Source organism: Bos indicus, chromosome 10 (assembly GCF_029378745.1).
Source record: "Bos indicus isolate NIAB-ARS_2022 breed Sahiwal x Tharparkar chromosome 10, NIAB-ARS_B.indTharparkar_mat_pri_1.0, whole genome shotgun sequence".
Taxonomy (NCBI): Eukaryota; Metazoa; Chordata; class Mammalia; order Artiodactyla; family Bovidae; genus Bos; species Bos indicus.
Window position 1 is genome coordinate 21,493,857 of NC_091769.1, and position 15,843 is coordinate 21,509,699.

At 44.1% G+C, this 15,843-nt stretch overlaps 2 protein-coding genes across 7 annotated transcripts in view; one reads left to right on the forward strand and one right to left on the reverse strand.

Moving 5' to 3' along the window:
• Positions 1–598: 598 nt before the first annotated feature.
• HOMEZ (homeobox and leucine zipper encoding) lies at positions 599–12,667 on the forward strand. 6 transcript variants are annotated; one of them, XM_070797106.1, is made up of 3 exons: positions 4,470–4,676; positions 4,974–6,418; positions 9,978–12,667. In XM_070797106.1, the coding sequence occupies exon 3, from the start codon at positions 10,010–10,012 to the stop codon at positions 11,555–11,557; it is 1,548 nt and encodes a 515-aa protein (XP_070653207.1). In that variant the 5' UTR covers positions 4,470–4,676; positions 4,974–6,418; positions 9,978–10,009; the 3' UTR covers positions 11,558–12,667. The 6 variants fall into 6 exon arrangements, with proteins under 6 accessions (XP_070653206.1, XP_019823893.2, XP_070653207.1 ...); XM_019968338.2 differs by having other exon boundaries at positions 6,237–6,418; XM_019968335.2 differs by lacking the exon at positions 4,470–4,676 and having other exon boundaries at positions 4,683–5,281; positions 6,237–6,418.
• A 48-nt stretch (positions 12,668–12,715) lies between these two features.
• RNF212B (ring finger protein 212B) overlaps positions 12,716–15,843 on the reverse strand; it is a 30,990-nt gene continuing 27,862 nt past the window's right edge. Inside the window, exons 14-15 of the mRNA XM_070797109.1 lie at positions 15,625–15,686; positions 12,716–13,769 (exon numbers count right to left, since the gene is read on the reverse strand). Of these exons, the coding sequence (XP_070653210.1) occupies positions 13,704–13,769; positions 15,625–15,686 (128 nt within the window). The 3' untranslated portion in view covers positions 12,716–13,703. The remainder of the gene's footprint in view (positions 13,770–15,624; positions 15,687–15,843) is intronic.

Here is a 15,843-nt window from a genome sequence, read left to right on the forward strand (position 1 = left end):
CCCAGAGGCAAGATTTCTTCCTCCCTCTCACCCCTCATTGCTTGGCCATCTCATTTCTTGAGATGGGAAGGAGATAATGGAGGAGTTGGGCAGCCCTGTTACGAGACACCCCTATTGTATGACACTACCATTTTGGGCAGTGGTAGGGAAAGTTACCAGGCCTGGTGCTTAGCTCCCCTCTACCCTGCACCCAGAACCAGTTGCTGCTGCAATTAAAGGGAATACCTCAGGTAAAAGGTTTCCCCTTTGGTGGGGTGCTCTTAAGGGATCATCTAAATTACATTCTGCTCCTTAGGCAGTAGAGGGAAGATCAAAGCCCCTTTGTCAAGGGTAACCCTAAAACAACAAGAAGCATAATGGAGAGGAAAAGCAAAGACCTTTGTCTAATACAAAATGAAGTGACAGAAATAGATACTAAAGGGAAGTAACCTTGAAAAAGACTGAGTTCTAAAATAGTTATTGACTCCCACATCACCTGAATGATGAAAGAGTCCAATTACCCTCAAAGTAATGAAAGGACATTACTTTATAGGGAAGCCCTAGCCCTAGATTAATCAGATGCCATGTCATTACATCATAATGGCCAAGTTGTGATGTCACTGCAGAGTACCCACTCTTTAGTACACATTGTAACTGAAACCAGATATGCTGAAGAGTAGAATTGGCATGAGGAGCAGACACCCAAGGAGAGGTAACTGAGGGCTTTCCAGGGGTTCCCTCCATGGCTTATTGCCTAGGGTTGCTCCATGGCCCTAATGTCTTTCTAGACTTGTCACATCTTCGTTTGGTAATAGGTTTGTCTGAAATCTTTCTTCTGCAAACTCCTTTATTGCAGCTTTTGCTATCCTAAGTCCTCCATACTTGGCAGCTGTGATTGGTCAGCCCTCCCCTCCAGTGTTTCTCAGGACAGAGCACAAAACATTAGAGCAGGGTTTCCCTAAATGGGGCAGAAACTCACCATATCCATTTCATTCCCAGGGATAGATCCAAGTTTTTGGTTGTCTGAAGCACACAACTTATGGACCCTTTTTTCAAGAAAAATAAAATACATGAGGCACAAGAGTGAATATATTTCAGGATGAGAAAAAATATAAAAGTTATAATTTTTAAAAAACTGATAAAGATCACAAAATCAAGAAAAACAAAATTTAAAAGCTATCTATGTGGCAAACCTAAATATTTTCCCCTACAATTTTGTTTTTGGCTGCACACTCTTTGATATCCAGTCTTTTAATATGATTACATATAATTTTTGCATAAAGAGGTAATTCCATCACCATGATCACTTAAAAAAAATTTTTTTGGATCATTTAAAAAAATTTCACCTTCACACCTTGTAAGTGAACAATTATGTTCACATAATTGGGAGGGGAGGATTTTTGTCAAACTTGGGAAAACCCTACCAAATTTCTTTAGTATATGTGGTGTAAGATTTTGGAGCATTTTCAAATTTTGTAATAATGAATAACATAACTGAATTGTTGACATTAGTAGTATTCCTGGAGGCTGTATATTAGTTTGTTAGAGCTGCCATAACAAAATACTTAGACTGGGTCGCTTATAATATGGAAATTTTCTCACGGTTTTGAGGCTAGAAGCCTGAGATCCAGACGTTGGCAGGGTTGATTCCATTCTGAGGTTCCTCTCTCTTGGCTTGTGGAGAGCCATCTTCTCCCTATGTCTTCATATGGTCTGTCCTACCTGCATGTCTACATCCAAATTCCGTCTTCTTATAAGGATAGCAGTTATACTGAATTGACTTACCCTAAAGACCTTATTTTAATTACCTCTGAATAGACCTTATTTCCAAATATGGTTACATTCTGAGGTACTGGGAGTTAGGACTTTGACAGGAATTTTAGGGGGACACAGTTCAGCCTGTAACATTATAAATACTATTAACCGTTCAAAGAAGTAACTGCAAATGACAGATGTGTGACTCCTAAACCCAAACTAAATGTATTCCCAACTCAACTTCGTTAGTCAATCCCAAAATGCCCATGGCCTCTTCACTGCCACTGGACAAAAAGAGAAGGGTGATAGAGGGGAAGTCAGAAAGAGACATTGATCTTGACCAATTGCAGTTTGAATTTTTTTTTTTTAATTCTACAAAAACATATTAACACATTGCTGAGACTCTTCCAGTGCTTTGGAAGAGATCTGTGCAAGAGAGGACTCTTAACTTCCTCCAGCTTCCTTAGCTATTGGGTAATTGTGTATCTGGTCAGTCCTGCTAATGTTACTGAGCCATGCAAAGCGGGAGGGAGTTTTCACTAAAGATTGAGGATGACGTGGTAGGTCCACATTCTTCAGCACTAGTTCCTGGAACTGCTTCGATGATCACTGACTTGCTAACTTCCTTCTCTGATAATGTCAAGTCTGGACCTCTTCCTCTCTTCCACTCCCCTACTCCAGTCCACTCCATCATCTTCTTACGTGTAAGGGTGAAACCAACATAAAAGAGGGAGTCTTCAGCCTGCTTTCCAGAACCAGGGCACAGGAATTTCTTTCCTTGGATGATTCTTCTCTTAAATCTTGGGTCTTTGACTCTTCTGCATACCCCTGACTTGGAAGTGTGTATCCTTCTGAGGCAAATGTGACTGAGTAGTCTACATTTCATAATTCCCAGCCCATGATCTGTGATGCCCAGAAGGACTGACTTAACCCCCCAGGAGCAGCCACTAAATTTTCACAGTTCCTGCCTGGCTTTCTAGCCAAACAAACTGAGTTCTTCCCACTCAATATCCAGCCTCATTGTTTGGATTAAAAGAATGAGCCCTCCATTGACAGCTGAGGGTTGTCACTGCCTAAAATGTTTCGCTTTTCCCTTTCTTCCTTACATACAAACCATTGGGGTTATTATAATAAGTCTTGAGTTTGGAGGTTTGTATATAGCACCGGCCTTGGCTTAAATCCTAAGTGATCAAAAGTTTCTAACTGTAAAGCTGAGAAGATCATTTCTGTTGCTTACTCCTATCATGCTTTTAAGGGATACTAGTTTGAAGGGCATGGCTCTTAGGACTTGGGATTGTTACCAAATGTACTGAGAGAAGGGAGGAAGGGGCAGATGCAGAGTCAACAGGAAAAGCTGAATTAGAGATACATTTCTCATGCTTGGCAACCTTTAAAGAGCTCTAGACCTTAGTGTGGAGCAATGAAGAATCAGAAGTATCAGTTATGATGGTTGACTTTTTACAGGGTATATGGGGAGTGGCGAGATATGTGGAATACAGGGCACCATTCTGAAACTGTTTTATAAATTATTTTAAGTATATAAGCTGCTGCTGCTAAGTCACTTCAGTCGTGTCTGACTCTGTGCGACCGACCCCATAGACGGAAGCCCACCAGGCTCCCCCGTCCCTGGGATTCTCCAGGCAAGAACACTGGAGTGGGTTGCCATTTCCTTCTCCAATGCATGAAAGTGAAAAGTGAAAGTGAAGTCGCTCAGTCGTGTCTGACCCTCAGCGACCCCATGGACTGCAGCCTTCCAGGCTCCTCCGTCCATGGGATTTTCCAGGCAAGAGTACTGGAGTGGGGTGCCATTGCCTTCTCCGAGTATATAAGCTATTGTGACCTAAATAAACAAGAGAAGACTATCATGAGAACAGAAGAGTCACTTCAGAAAGTATTGTTCCCAAGTTTTGGTCAGAAGACAGAATCCTAACTATACAAACTTTTGGCCCAGAATTTTGCAGTGTGTGCAATACTAAGTCGTTAGAAAGCCCGTTTTATTATAATCCCTTTCTTGACAGCAAAATCAAGGCCCCCCAACATGAGGCACAACTCCAGGTAGTCTTTACTAGGAGGGCCTGGGGGGGGGGGCTGGCAAGAGCTAATGAGGTGACCCCCTCTAGAACTTCATCTTTGAGAACACCTGTCTGGTGACAACTGGACCCGGGAAGCGGCGGAAGGTGCCAGGCTGCTAGGATCATTTTTCTGGGTGGCCAAGACACTTGATCCATCTCGAGAACAAGTTAACGGTTGCTCTAGGTGCTTCGTTTACAGTTGACGCTGCTGACGGAGGTTTGACCCTAGGTTGGGAACGCTTGTCTCCTATACGAAACTGGCAAAGGGATACTGAAAACGTCTTCCTTCCGGAGGAAACAAATGGGGAGTAGTTGTAGGCGGTTTGGACAGTTCAGCAAACTGCTTTGAATTTCTTGGGGAATTCCAGGAGGAACATTGCCCAGCGTACCCCCGAAGATCCGGCGCCCACAAGGCGAGGGTAGGAGGGGGTACTGTTCACGGCATCCTAGCCCGGGGGGACATCTTCCCTGCCCCATGTAGCCAATCGGCATCCCGGCTGAGGCCCATGCAGCCAATAGCCGATTTCAACCAAGACCCACTCAGCCAATGGCCGGCCCAGCCCGTTCCGCGAGGGCCCGCCTGCCTGCTCCCACCAATCAGAACTCGGGCCACCTTGGCACCACCCCTGGAGCCCACCCCACCCATCCGCCCCGCCTCCAACTCGCTGGAGCAGGGCTGGGCTAGACGGGCGCGCTCTCGGGGGCGGGGAGGGGGGGCAGTCCCGGTCCTGGCCTTCCGCGCGGGTGGGCTCGGAGCAGGCCGCGCTGGGCAGCAACCCCACTCTCACCCCGGAGGCCCCCTGCCCTTTCTCCCCCTTTCCCCCCGGCCCATGGTGCGAGGCTGGGAGCCGCCGCCCGGGCTGGACTGCGGTGAGTGATCCCCAGCCCTTTCGACTTCCCCTTCCAGTCCCTGTACGATCTCCGACCTCCGGAGCCCCATCTCCGCGCTGGGGGGAGGAGGAGAATTCTAGGTTCGAAGTGGTCCGGTACTCTCTCCTTTCTCCTCAGGACTTTTCGGTTCCCTGTTTTAACTGGGGGAGGGTGAGTGGGTGTATAGAAGGAGGGGAAGGCCGGGTTGGGACGCCCTTGGCGAAGAGAGGGTTGAGATTTGCCTGCTCCCTGGGGCTCATCGCCCCAAGTGCAGCAACTTTTTGTTCTCTGACCCAGTTTGGAGCCTTCTAGACTGCCTGCGAAATGGAGGATAGGAGAAACGTTTCCTTCCCAGGCCTCCCCTCCTCCCCTCCATGACTGCCTCCTGGCGACTTCAACACACGTACAGAAACCTGGCCTTATTCCTGGGGAGCATGGCCTTTGGGAATGAAAGGTTTGAGAGAAACTGCCCCTTCTGACCTCTACCCAGCCATACTCAGAAAACCAACCAGAAAAGTAAGAACCTGAGTCCTCAAAGGTTCCTGGTGTTGCCTCCTAATCAGAGACTTCTAAACTGAAAGAAGACTCAAGCTGAGACCTATTTGGTAATGTGGACCCAGATGATATATTTTGTATGAACCCTCTTCTCACCATACATTTGAAGGGCTTTTTATGCTGAGGATAGGTAGATGGCAGTAATTGAAAGTAAGCCAGTTAAAGTTGGGAATTTTTTAAATGATGCATACATATCCTAAGCGTTGTCATTAAAAGTACATTCATCTCACCAATTTCTTGGGTAAGTGTCCCAGCGTTTTCTTTGTGTTTGCTGATTGGCAGTCCCAATTGTCTTTCTAATATCAACTACATAAGCAAATCTCTAATCTGGCTACACCCTGAGAACTTTAAAATAAACTACCTTCATCTGCCCCAATCCAGGCTAAGTAAATCAGAACGAGGTGGATGCCGCGGGTTAAGTTTCCCCGGGTAATTTTTCTAATAAGCCGTCAGACTGGAGCCACTGCATCATCATCTGTGATTTCCAGGTTTGGTTTCTTTAAAGTGGAGTCTGAATTTAAACACTTTTGAAGCAATATGAATGCAGAATACTTCTGAGATTTTTAAGTCTCCTAGCCCTCAGTCTTTTACAGTTTTCTTGCCTACTCCCAACTCAACAACTTTTTTAAAATGTGCATTTCTTTGTATTATGTCTTTCAATGCATCTGACTTTTTTTTTTCAGAAACAATTCTTAATGCACTAATTTTCATAGGTTTATAGGATGTTTAATTATATAGAGACAAACAAGGGGCATAAGCAGGTTTGGAATCACACACAACTGGCCTCAGCACATAGGGCAGCTGAAGGAAGCAGATGACTTTGCCATGCTAGAGAATAGACTACCAGCCTCTAGTGTCCAGTGCACTGTGGGTACTGATTATGTAATCCAGTGGGGGTCAGTTAAACCAAGCTCCTGGACCAATTGAACATCTTTCGCTTCTACTCTGTCCAGCTAATGGCACTAGTACCTAGTCCCTTCTAAACTAATTTACATTCTCTTTCAGGCTTCCAGCCACTCCTTCCATTCATTCATAAACTGTTTTCTTAAAGCACTTACGACCATTGCCTTTATTAAGTTCGGAGGACACAGGACAGAATTTCTAACAGGGGCTTCTGGACAATCAGCGAACCCCCTGAGATTATAATTTATAATCTGTAAATTTGAATGTTTGGGGCGGGGTGCGAGGTAAGTCATAACTTTCTGAAAACCTTTAACTTCTTATTTTCAAAAAGAGTCATGATCCACAAAGTGACAAGCACATGAATTGAGTATCACTAAATGTCCTTTAAGGCCCTGAAAACACATTTCATTCAGGAACATTCTTCAGTTCTCTGAATAAAGACTTAGAGAACTTAGCAGGCTCACATCTGGTCTTCACTTGAACTGTCACCTGTTTTAACCTTAAGCCTAGGCTCAAGATTTTTGTTTTTGGCCACACCATACCGCATATTTGATCTTACGTCTCCTGACCAGGGGATCACACTCATGCCCCTTGCAGTGGAAGTGTGGAGTCCTACCCAGTGGACCACCAGTAAATTCCTAGCCAAGGCTCAAGTTCTGAAGATCTCTTTTTCCTAGCCTTGTGTGAACACCTACACTGCAAGTTTAAGGCAGCCCATTAATACTTTTCTGCCTTTTGTCCAGGGGTATGGAAAGCCCAAAGGGAAATAAGGGTGTTACCCTGACTCTGTACTTTTTATTGGTGACTTTAAGTAGCAGTAAGACATATCTGGCATGGTTACAGATTTAGTAAATTCAGAATTGATAGTACCACCATCACTGACAACTCTACCCAGAGGAGTCCTTATTTCTCCAGCTCTGATTTCTTTCTTTTTCTACTTTCTCCAAATGAGGTACAAGGACACAAGATGCTATAGTGTCTTCACTGTGCTTTTGATTACTGTAGGATCTACTCTCCTTGTTATAGTTCTCAAGAGCTATTCCCTGGTTCTAGTTTCCTCCTATATCAAAGCCAGATTCTTCCAGGGAGGTACCAGCTCTACTGCTGTGTCCTAATTTTAAGGCACCATTCTGTATCAAAAAGTCTTTTCACAACTTGTGTTTTGTGTTATTGAAGAAATGTGGATATATGCAGTATACCAAATATGACCTTTGCAGTACTGTTATACTGAACTATCAAGCCATGAGAATCTTAAGGATAGCAGACCACATGAATGAAAGCAACCTGTTTCCTTACTGGCTTATAGCTGCACCTGCCTTATTCCCTGTCTAGCAGTCTTCATCCTCACGCTGGACTGCTTTATTCCTTGTGCTACCTTTTCCTCACATCTAAACTGTTGCCATGACCTTAGAAAAATAGGGCACAAATAAGGTTGAGTGGGTGTCGAGCACTGGATCATCAAGTATTCTCCAGCTTAGATGTGGTGGTGTTCCTGGTGGGCCACAACTTCCAAATGGTGGTTTTAAGTACCTAGCCGTGCAGGCACTTCCTCACAGCCACTCAGCTGTGTCTTGAGATGAACCTGTTGGGTAGCAGCAATCAAAATTCACCTGGCAGCAATCAAAAAGGATTTATATCTAAATTATAGATTCAGTTCTAAAGCAGTCATTTTGATACTTTTTTTTAAAAGCAGCAAAATCCTTTCTGGAATTATATCCAACTCCCCAAATATAAAAAGTACAAAATCAGATACCTTGGTTTCCCCCACTCCTCATTAGAATTAGGACTCTGCAATAACAGATTGGCTACAGTAATTTAAAATATTCCATCTTTGCCTCATTCCCCTGTTGTCTAGGAGGAGCATTACCTTATATCAGAGTCATCCCATGATGCTGAAGCAATGATAAAAACTCTAATTTATTGAGCCTTTAGTATAGGGATAATGTCAGTTGCATTTTTTTAGTCATAACCTTGCAAGGTAGATGCTGTTATGACCTTTTAATCTGATGGGAAACTAAGGCTTAGGCAAGCATTCTCGGGAGTGGTGAAGCTGTGATTCATCCCAGATCTGTCTCACCCTAGACCTCTACCTCTAACAGCTCTAGGCCCCGCCTATACGACACCTAGCACACAGTAGGTGCTCTGTAAAAACATATGTAACTTTACATACGCTCAACATTATCTTCAGTTTTTACACATGAGGAAACTGAGGGACCTGTAAGTTCAGACAGAACTGGGATTCAAACTTCCTATGTAATGCTGGCTTTAATCACATTCGTATCCACTATGCCATGCTGCCTCCACTTACCCTCTGAAGGTTCTCAAACTGTATTGCATTCAAGGTCTGCATGGCCTTCAGTTTGTTAAGATTTTCTTGTTAAAAGGGAATGGTGACATGCATTAGAATGCTGCCGAATTTTTCTGTTCATCATATAAAACTTCAGATATTACACTGCTCTATCTGTAACTTTTACATAGGCATGCTGTCCTCTCTGTAATGTATTAGAAGGACTATTTGTAAACTCAGATGGGAGTCCTCGAAAAGTAAAGGGTGACAGATAATGTTAGTCTCTAATGCCCACATAGGGAGCATTTAACAGGGAGTTGAGTTAAAACTCGGTTACCAGGGAAGTCCCTGGTGGCCCAGTGGTTAGGACTCAGCACTTCCAATGCAGGGGGCATGGGTTCAATCCCTGGTTGAGGAACTAAGATCCCCACAAGCCACGTGGCAAAAAAAAAAAAGGTCAAACTGGGGCCCAGAATTATTCTGGGAAAGAGCTTGGGCAGGTTTCCAGGAATGAAGCATAGTCAGAGGCTTTCTCTGCGGTCCCCACACCCATGTTGAGCCTGGGAGCCCTGGTGCCACTGGGTAGCTTGCAGGACCTGGCTACAGTTTATAATGAGCCTGCCCACCTGGTTCTAAGAAGAAAGCTGGACTGAAGAGATAAGAGCTGCAGGCCTCCGGCCCTGTGTGGAGGGGGCTATTAAGGTCTGAGGGACCTCTCTAGGCTCCCTGGAGAGAGACTCAGCAGTTGGAAGAGACAAAGGCTGGGGAAGAGGGGAATAACCTTTGTTCTGTGGATGTCTTGGAGAAGGAAACATTCACCTCCCTCTACCCTCTCTGGACCAAAACCAAGGGGAACTCCGTACATCCCAGATCACTGACCCATCTCATCCTACTGAGACTTAGAAACAAATTAAACTATCAATCACCTTCCCGCAACACTCCACCACCAAGAAGAAAAGGGAGCTGGGTAGAGGGACAGTGCTGTTCTACCTTCTCTACCTTCTAGATTCTCACACATTGTAGAGAATCTACATTCTCACACACGTTCTCACACATCCTAATCTTTCCACATTTTAGAGATAATCTAAATCTAGAGATAACTCAAGAAATAATCTGTTAGGAGATAAAGTGTTCTGAGATTACATACATCTCTCTGGTTTTCTAGGTGAGTCTTCATTCTGTCACTCTTGTTGCATGAACTTAGAGGGTGAAGTGAATTTGAATGGGAAAGATAAGGCTCTAAGGATGTTTTCCTTTTTTTTAACCTCAGAAATCAGGTTATCATCTTGGTGACAACACTCACTAGTTTTGTGACTTGGAATAATTTAACTTCTCTGGACTTTGGTTATTTCATACCTAAAGGGGGAATTATAGCAGGCTCTGATGATTTATAAGGTTATGAAAATTAAATGAGAAATTGTTAAATACTTTAAAAGCAATCCAGTACAGTACACATAGAAAATTGTTTTTGGAGTCCAGCGTTTTGTTTGGTAGAAATTGAGCAATGGCCTGAAAGGGGAACCCCAGTGATCGAGCTGTTTCTCTTCTTATTACAGCTATCTCTGAAGGGCACAAATCAGAAAGCACCATGCCTCCTAATAAAGAGGCCAGCAGTCTTAATAGCTCCCCTGCGGGCCTCATCTGCCTCCCTCCAATCTCTGAGGAGCTACAGCTTGTGTGGACCCAAGCAGCCCAGACCAGTGAGCTGGACAGCAATGAACACTTGCTCCAAACCTTCAGCTACTTCCCCTATCCCAGTTTAGCAGACATTGCCCTTCTTTGCCTACGCTATGGGCTGCAGATGGAGAAAGTCAAGACTTGGTTCATGGCCCAGCGCCTTCGCTGTGGCATTAGCTGGTCATCTGAAGAAATTGAAGAGACTCGAGCCCGAGTAGTCTACCATCGGGACCAACTCCATTTCAAATCCCTTCTCTCTTTTACTCATCATGCAGGGCGGCCACCAGAGGAAATGCCTCCTTCTCCTGTGCCACCTCCGGAACAAGTTGGTCTTGGAATAGTGCCCCTGACTCTTAGCGAGCCCACCCAGATGAAAGGATTGAAGGTAGAGCCTGAGGAGTCACTGAGTCACCAGAAAGCAAAGGAGCCCTTGATGGTACCTGGCAGTGGGGCATTTCCCCACCAATCACAATTTTGGCAGGATCATCAATGCAGTGGCCTCTCCAAGGAGCAGGCAGGCAGGTGTCCCGACCAGTCACACAGCCTAGCTACTGCTTCCTGGAACCACGCCACAGCTGTCCACCAGCCCCGTGCTCGGGATAAGCCTCAATCCATCTCATTACTTGCCAGTAGTTGTAAGAAGGAGTCAGCATCTAATGTGACTCCTCCTTCCTCTACCTCTTCCTCTTTCCAGGGACTGGCTAATGGAGCTCCTGCCACCTCTAAGCCCCTTCAGCCACTGGGCTGTGCCCCACAACCATTGTCACCCAATGAACAGGCACTACCCCCACAGCTGGAGCCAGCCTGGCCCCAGGGGCTAAGGCATAACTCAGCATCAGGTAGGGTTGGCCCTGCAGAGTATCTTTCCCCAGACATGCAACGCCAGCGAAAGACCAAGCGCAAAACCAAAGAGCAGTTGGCTATCCTCAAATCGTTTTTTCTACAGTGCCAATGGGCACGGCGAGAGGATTACCATAAATTAGAGCAGATCACTGGTTTACCTCGGCCTGAGATTATTCAGTGGTTTGGTGACACACGCTATGCCTTGAAGCATGGGCAACTAAAGTGGTTTCGGGACAATGCAGTACCTGGTGCCCCTAGTTTCCAGGATCCAGCAGTTCCCACACCACCACCTTCAACCCGCTCCTTGAATGAATGGGCTGAGACACCGCCTCTGCCAAATCCCCCACCCCCACCGGATATACGACCCTTGGAGAGGTACTGGGCAACCCACCAACAGCTCCGGGAAAGTGATATCCCTCAACTGAGTCAGGCATCAAGGCTTAGCACCCAGCAGGTACTGGATTGGTTTGACTCTCGATTACCTGAGCCAGCTGAAGTGGTGGTCTGTCTAGATGAAGAGGAGGAAGAGGAGGAGGAGGAACTGCCAGAAGATGGTGAAGAGGAGGAGGAGGAGGACGACGACGATGATGACGATGATGTGATCATCCAGGACTGAGTGGGAGGCTGGGGGAGGGGAGGTCTGTTACTAAAAGACAAACCAACTGAGTAACTGTTTAAACAAAGAAACCACATTTTTTTTTTAACTTACCTTGTGGCAAAAAACTGAAAAACTTTGTGTTCTTGAGGATGGGGGACAGGGATATAGTAAGGGTAGACCAGGGAGGATGACCATGGAGTACAGAACGAGGTGGGGATCGGATGGGCAGAAATCTAGGCCTCCAGTCTCAGTGAGGGGCTTGCTATGGGTCTGGGAAAAAGCTCTTGCTCTTTTCATATCCCTGTTCTTTCCCCTTACTGTTCTACAGAGAGGCTAGGCTTTGGCCCACAGCCATGGAGTTCTGTAAAGGAGGAGTAAAGTTTCTAATACGACTCCAGTCCCAGCATTTTCCCGGCATATAAGGCTGCCTTGCATCCCATTTCTCTCTGAGCACAAGTTCATGCATAATGCAGCTAAGAATGTCAGTTACGTCCCAGTCAATCACAAATACTTCCTCTCCTCATACCAGCTTGACTTTCTACGTTTTCCTGCTGCTTTTTGAATCTCACAGGGAGCAGAATGTTTTCATTTCTGATACTGGGACCACTATGCCTTGTACCTTTCCAAAAATCCCCATTCTGTTCACTGTTTGTCTCAGGGTAAATCTTCCCCCCGGAGCTTGTGAAAAAGTTTAATAATTGGGTGGAGAATAATTTAGACTGGATATTTATTGGAGGTGGGAATTAGGGGAGATGTCCTTTTAAAAAAGTAGAATTATAGATTACAGAGGGGTAGAGGAGAGGGAATGGTGTCTGCTGTTCGGGAGGACGGTGCAGATAGATTCCAGGTTTGGTTTTACAAACCTGACACTCCCTCCTGCCTAGTTTGACAGAAACTGATTTTTTAATCTTTTTGGTGTTGGTTTAATTTGTGTCCAGAAAAGAGACTTTACCCCCTGTTTATAATATCTGTCTTGGGGACAGAAGTCCTTGTTTTAGAGTGGTTTTGATCAGTTGGGGTCAGATATAAAGATATCAGTGGATTAACCATCTAGAAATAAAAGAGTGGAAGCCCCAAATTGCTAGACTAATAATAAAAAGGCCAAAAATAAAATTGTTTCTCTCTCCACTTTGCCATTTCTCTCCTTTAAAGATTAATGGAACCAAATTCATCCACTTTCTGATTTAGTATACTTTTTATTTTCAAAGCAGCAGGATATACTGAGGTAAAGTAAATGAACAAAACTTGAAATAGATCAGTACCTATTACTAGGTAGATTGCTTTCTGCACCTGCAACAGCGTAGGCTCTATCTCAGAAGAGGGGGAGTCTAGAAATGCCTTTAAAAATAAGCTCAGTTTCAGAAAGGGTAATGGGATCCTATTCAGCTACAAGGTCATTCTTAAGACCTAATTTATCTCTAGCGGATGCTATCTTCAATTTTCCAGTATTTTCACTTAAGGTATACCTGCTATGGCCCACCCATTTAATCCCTCATTTCTACCCCTTACTACCCAAAGAAGAATAAATGTTTGATCTCAGTGGTAGTGTTCTTTGCTTATCCCACCATTTGAGAGTTTATGACGTCAACAGAGTTACAGTAGCAATAAAAGGGCATCCTCTTTGTTTCATTATCTGTATACTTTAGTAGGGCTTCAAGCCTGTGTCTCCAACTGTTACCAAACAGAAAGAAAGGAAAATCAACATATTTAACAGTATCTAGGTACAGAGGAAACAATAGGGAAATAGAAAAATTATAATAGGCCAAGGAACAGAGTTATTGCTTGTTAACACTGACAACGGGAGAATATATACAAAGCTAAAAAGTAAAATCCAGAAATAAAACATGGTTAATAAATATATCACCCCACACCACCCCAATGATGCCAAGAATTGTTTTTATAACCTTTGTTTCAAGTTTCAGGAAATAAGGGAGCTATCTGTATCCTGTGGGAGAGATAGTAAACATCTTCCTGAAGGTCTGACCCAATCACTTGCATAGGAAGTAATACAGCAGGTATAGGGTAAAGACTGAGAGAGAGAAAGTATACAATGAAACAGGGGTGTAGGCAGGGGTACATTTTCCAAGGGCATCACACCTAAGTGAGTATGAGATGCCTCTGTCCATACTTCAGCAGTATGCATAGGTGAGACCTTGAAGGTGGTCTATCTGGGAGTGTTCCATGCTTCTCTCCCTCTGGCTAATCCCATCTGCCTCTGTTGGTAGAGATTCTGCAGCACAGGACAGGAAGGCAGTTAAGGGCGTTTATAATAAAAAAGGGCAAGTAAGGCCCTTTTAACTCATTATATGATGTTTAGCATGACAGTAAACCATTGCTGTTGCATCCCCATAGTTTTTTCCATGGCAAGAAAACTTATAAGATTTGATACATCCAGTGTGACAAAGGCTATGTCGCCACTTATGAAACTGGAATGTTTCAGTTGGTTTACGGTGATAAGGCAGAGTATTTCTAAAATCAAACTGGGGAAAGCTGGAACATGACTACCATACCCAGAGACCATTACCAGGGAGGCAGAATTATGTCTCTGGGTGAGTGGTACTTTCTTCAATAATTCTTAATACAAAAACAGTAATATAATGAATTCACATGTACCCATCACCCAACTTCAACAGTTAACTCATGGCAAATTTTCTTTGATTTCTGCTCCCTCACACTGCCCTGCTCCACTAGATGAAGCTAAAGCAAAACTAGGATAATCATTCAACTTTCTATCCATAAATATTTTAGTATGCATCTTCAAAAGATAGACATTTTTTTAAGACAGACTTTTAAAAAACAACCACAATAGCATCATGCCTACCAAAAAAACCCATTAAAAGCTCTTTAATCAAATGTCCACTAAATATTCAGTTTTCCTCAACTGTCTCATAAAATGGTTTTATACAGTGTACTCCAATCGAGATCCAACTGAAGAACATTTACTTGCAGATGGTTTATATGCCTCAAGTCTTTTTTTCACCTGTAGATTAATCCCTCCATTTACAAGGATCTTAGAGAGGCTTCCCTGGTGGGTCAGCAGTAAAGAATCTGCCTGCAAGGCAGGAGCCACAGGAGACGTGGGTTCAATCCCTGGGTCAGGAAGATACCCTGGAGGAGGGCATGGCAACCCACTCCAGTATTCCTGCTTTGGGAATCTGATGGACAGAGGAACCTGGCAGGCTCTCAGTCTGTAGGGTCATAAAGAATCCAACACAACTGAAGCTACTTAGCATGCACACACACAGAGGGATGTTATTTCCCCCAGTGTTGCCTTTTAAGGCTTAGACCCTAATTTCTTGCTGATGAAAATAAAGGGCATTTTGAAGTCTGAGAGCAAAATATTTACCTACCTTTAGTAGGTCACCAGGAGCTTGGTCTAAATATTCTCAAAAACCCAAGACTTAAAAGTAAACTTAGAGCTCCTTACAAACCGTTCTTCTTGTTCCCATGCCCTTTTCCTTTTGTTTTCTGGATCAGAATCATAGTTTCACAAATTTACAAAACATTATTCTAGTTCTCTCTGGAGAAATGAAAATGGCTTTCCCTAGTTCATTCAGTATCTCTATCCAAAAGATATATTCCACTGAAAATCTTTATCTGTGAAACTTTGGTGAATGTTATTTGTGTTAGCATACTTATTAGGTTCACCATGGCCAAGACCTCTCAGTTTAAAGCCTTGCAGTAAGGAATCCACCTGACAATGCTGGAGACAAAGGTTCGATCCCTGGGTCAGGAAGATCCCCTGGAGAAGGAAATGGCAACCCACTCCAGTGCTCTTACCTGGGAAATCCCAAGGACAGAGGAGCCTGGCAATCTACAGTTCATGGGGTTGCAAAGAGCCAAACATGACTTAGCGACTAAACAACAACTGTGTGACCTAATTTTTAAACCCCAAACCAGGAGGCTACTCTGACAGTAGAATAGAATCTTTGAAACTTAAGACCACTCTGAAAAATTACCACACTTGAAATCTACCTCCCTCTTCACTGGTTACATTTTATGACCTTAACAAGACACCAGAATGAGGCGTTTAGTGTGCAGGCCTAACTGAGGTTTTCATGTGCGGACAAGTTAGACTGGCTCACCTGTTGGACTGGTAGCTGGAAACTAGGAAGGCTCTCCAGTGTGGTTCTGTTCTGCCTCTGACCTTAAGGATGGAATGGGATGATGAAAGATAACTTCCTGGGGTATTTCCTCAGTATTGTTATTGATGGATCAGGTTAAATAAGTGGTTCTTAATCTGTAGTACACTACTCAGGAGAGAAAAGGCTGTTAGCTAAGTAACTCAAGAGGTGAGTTATAAT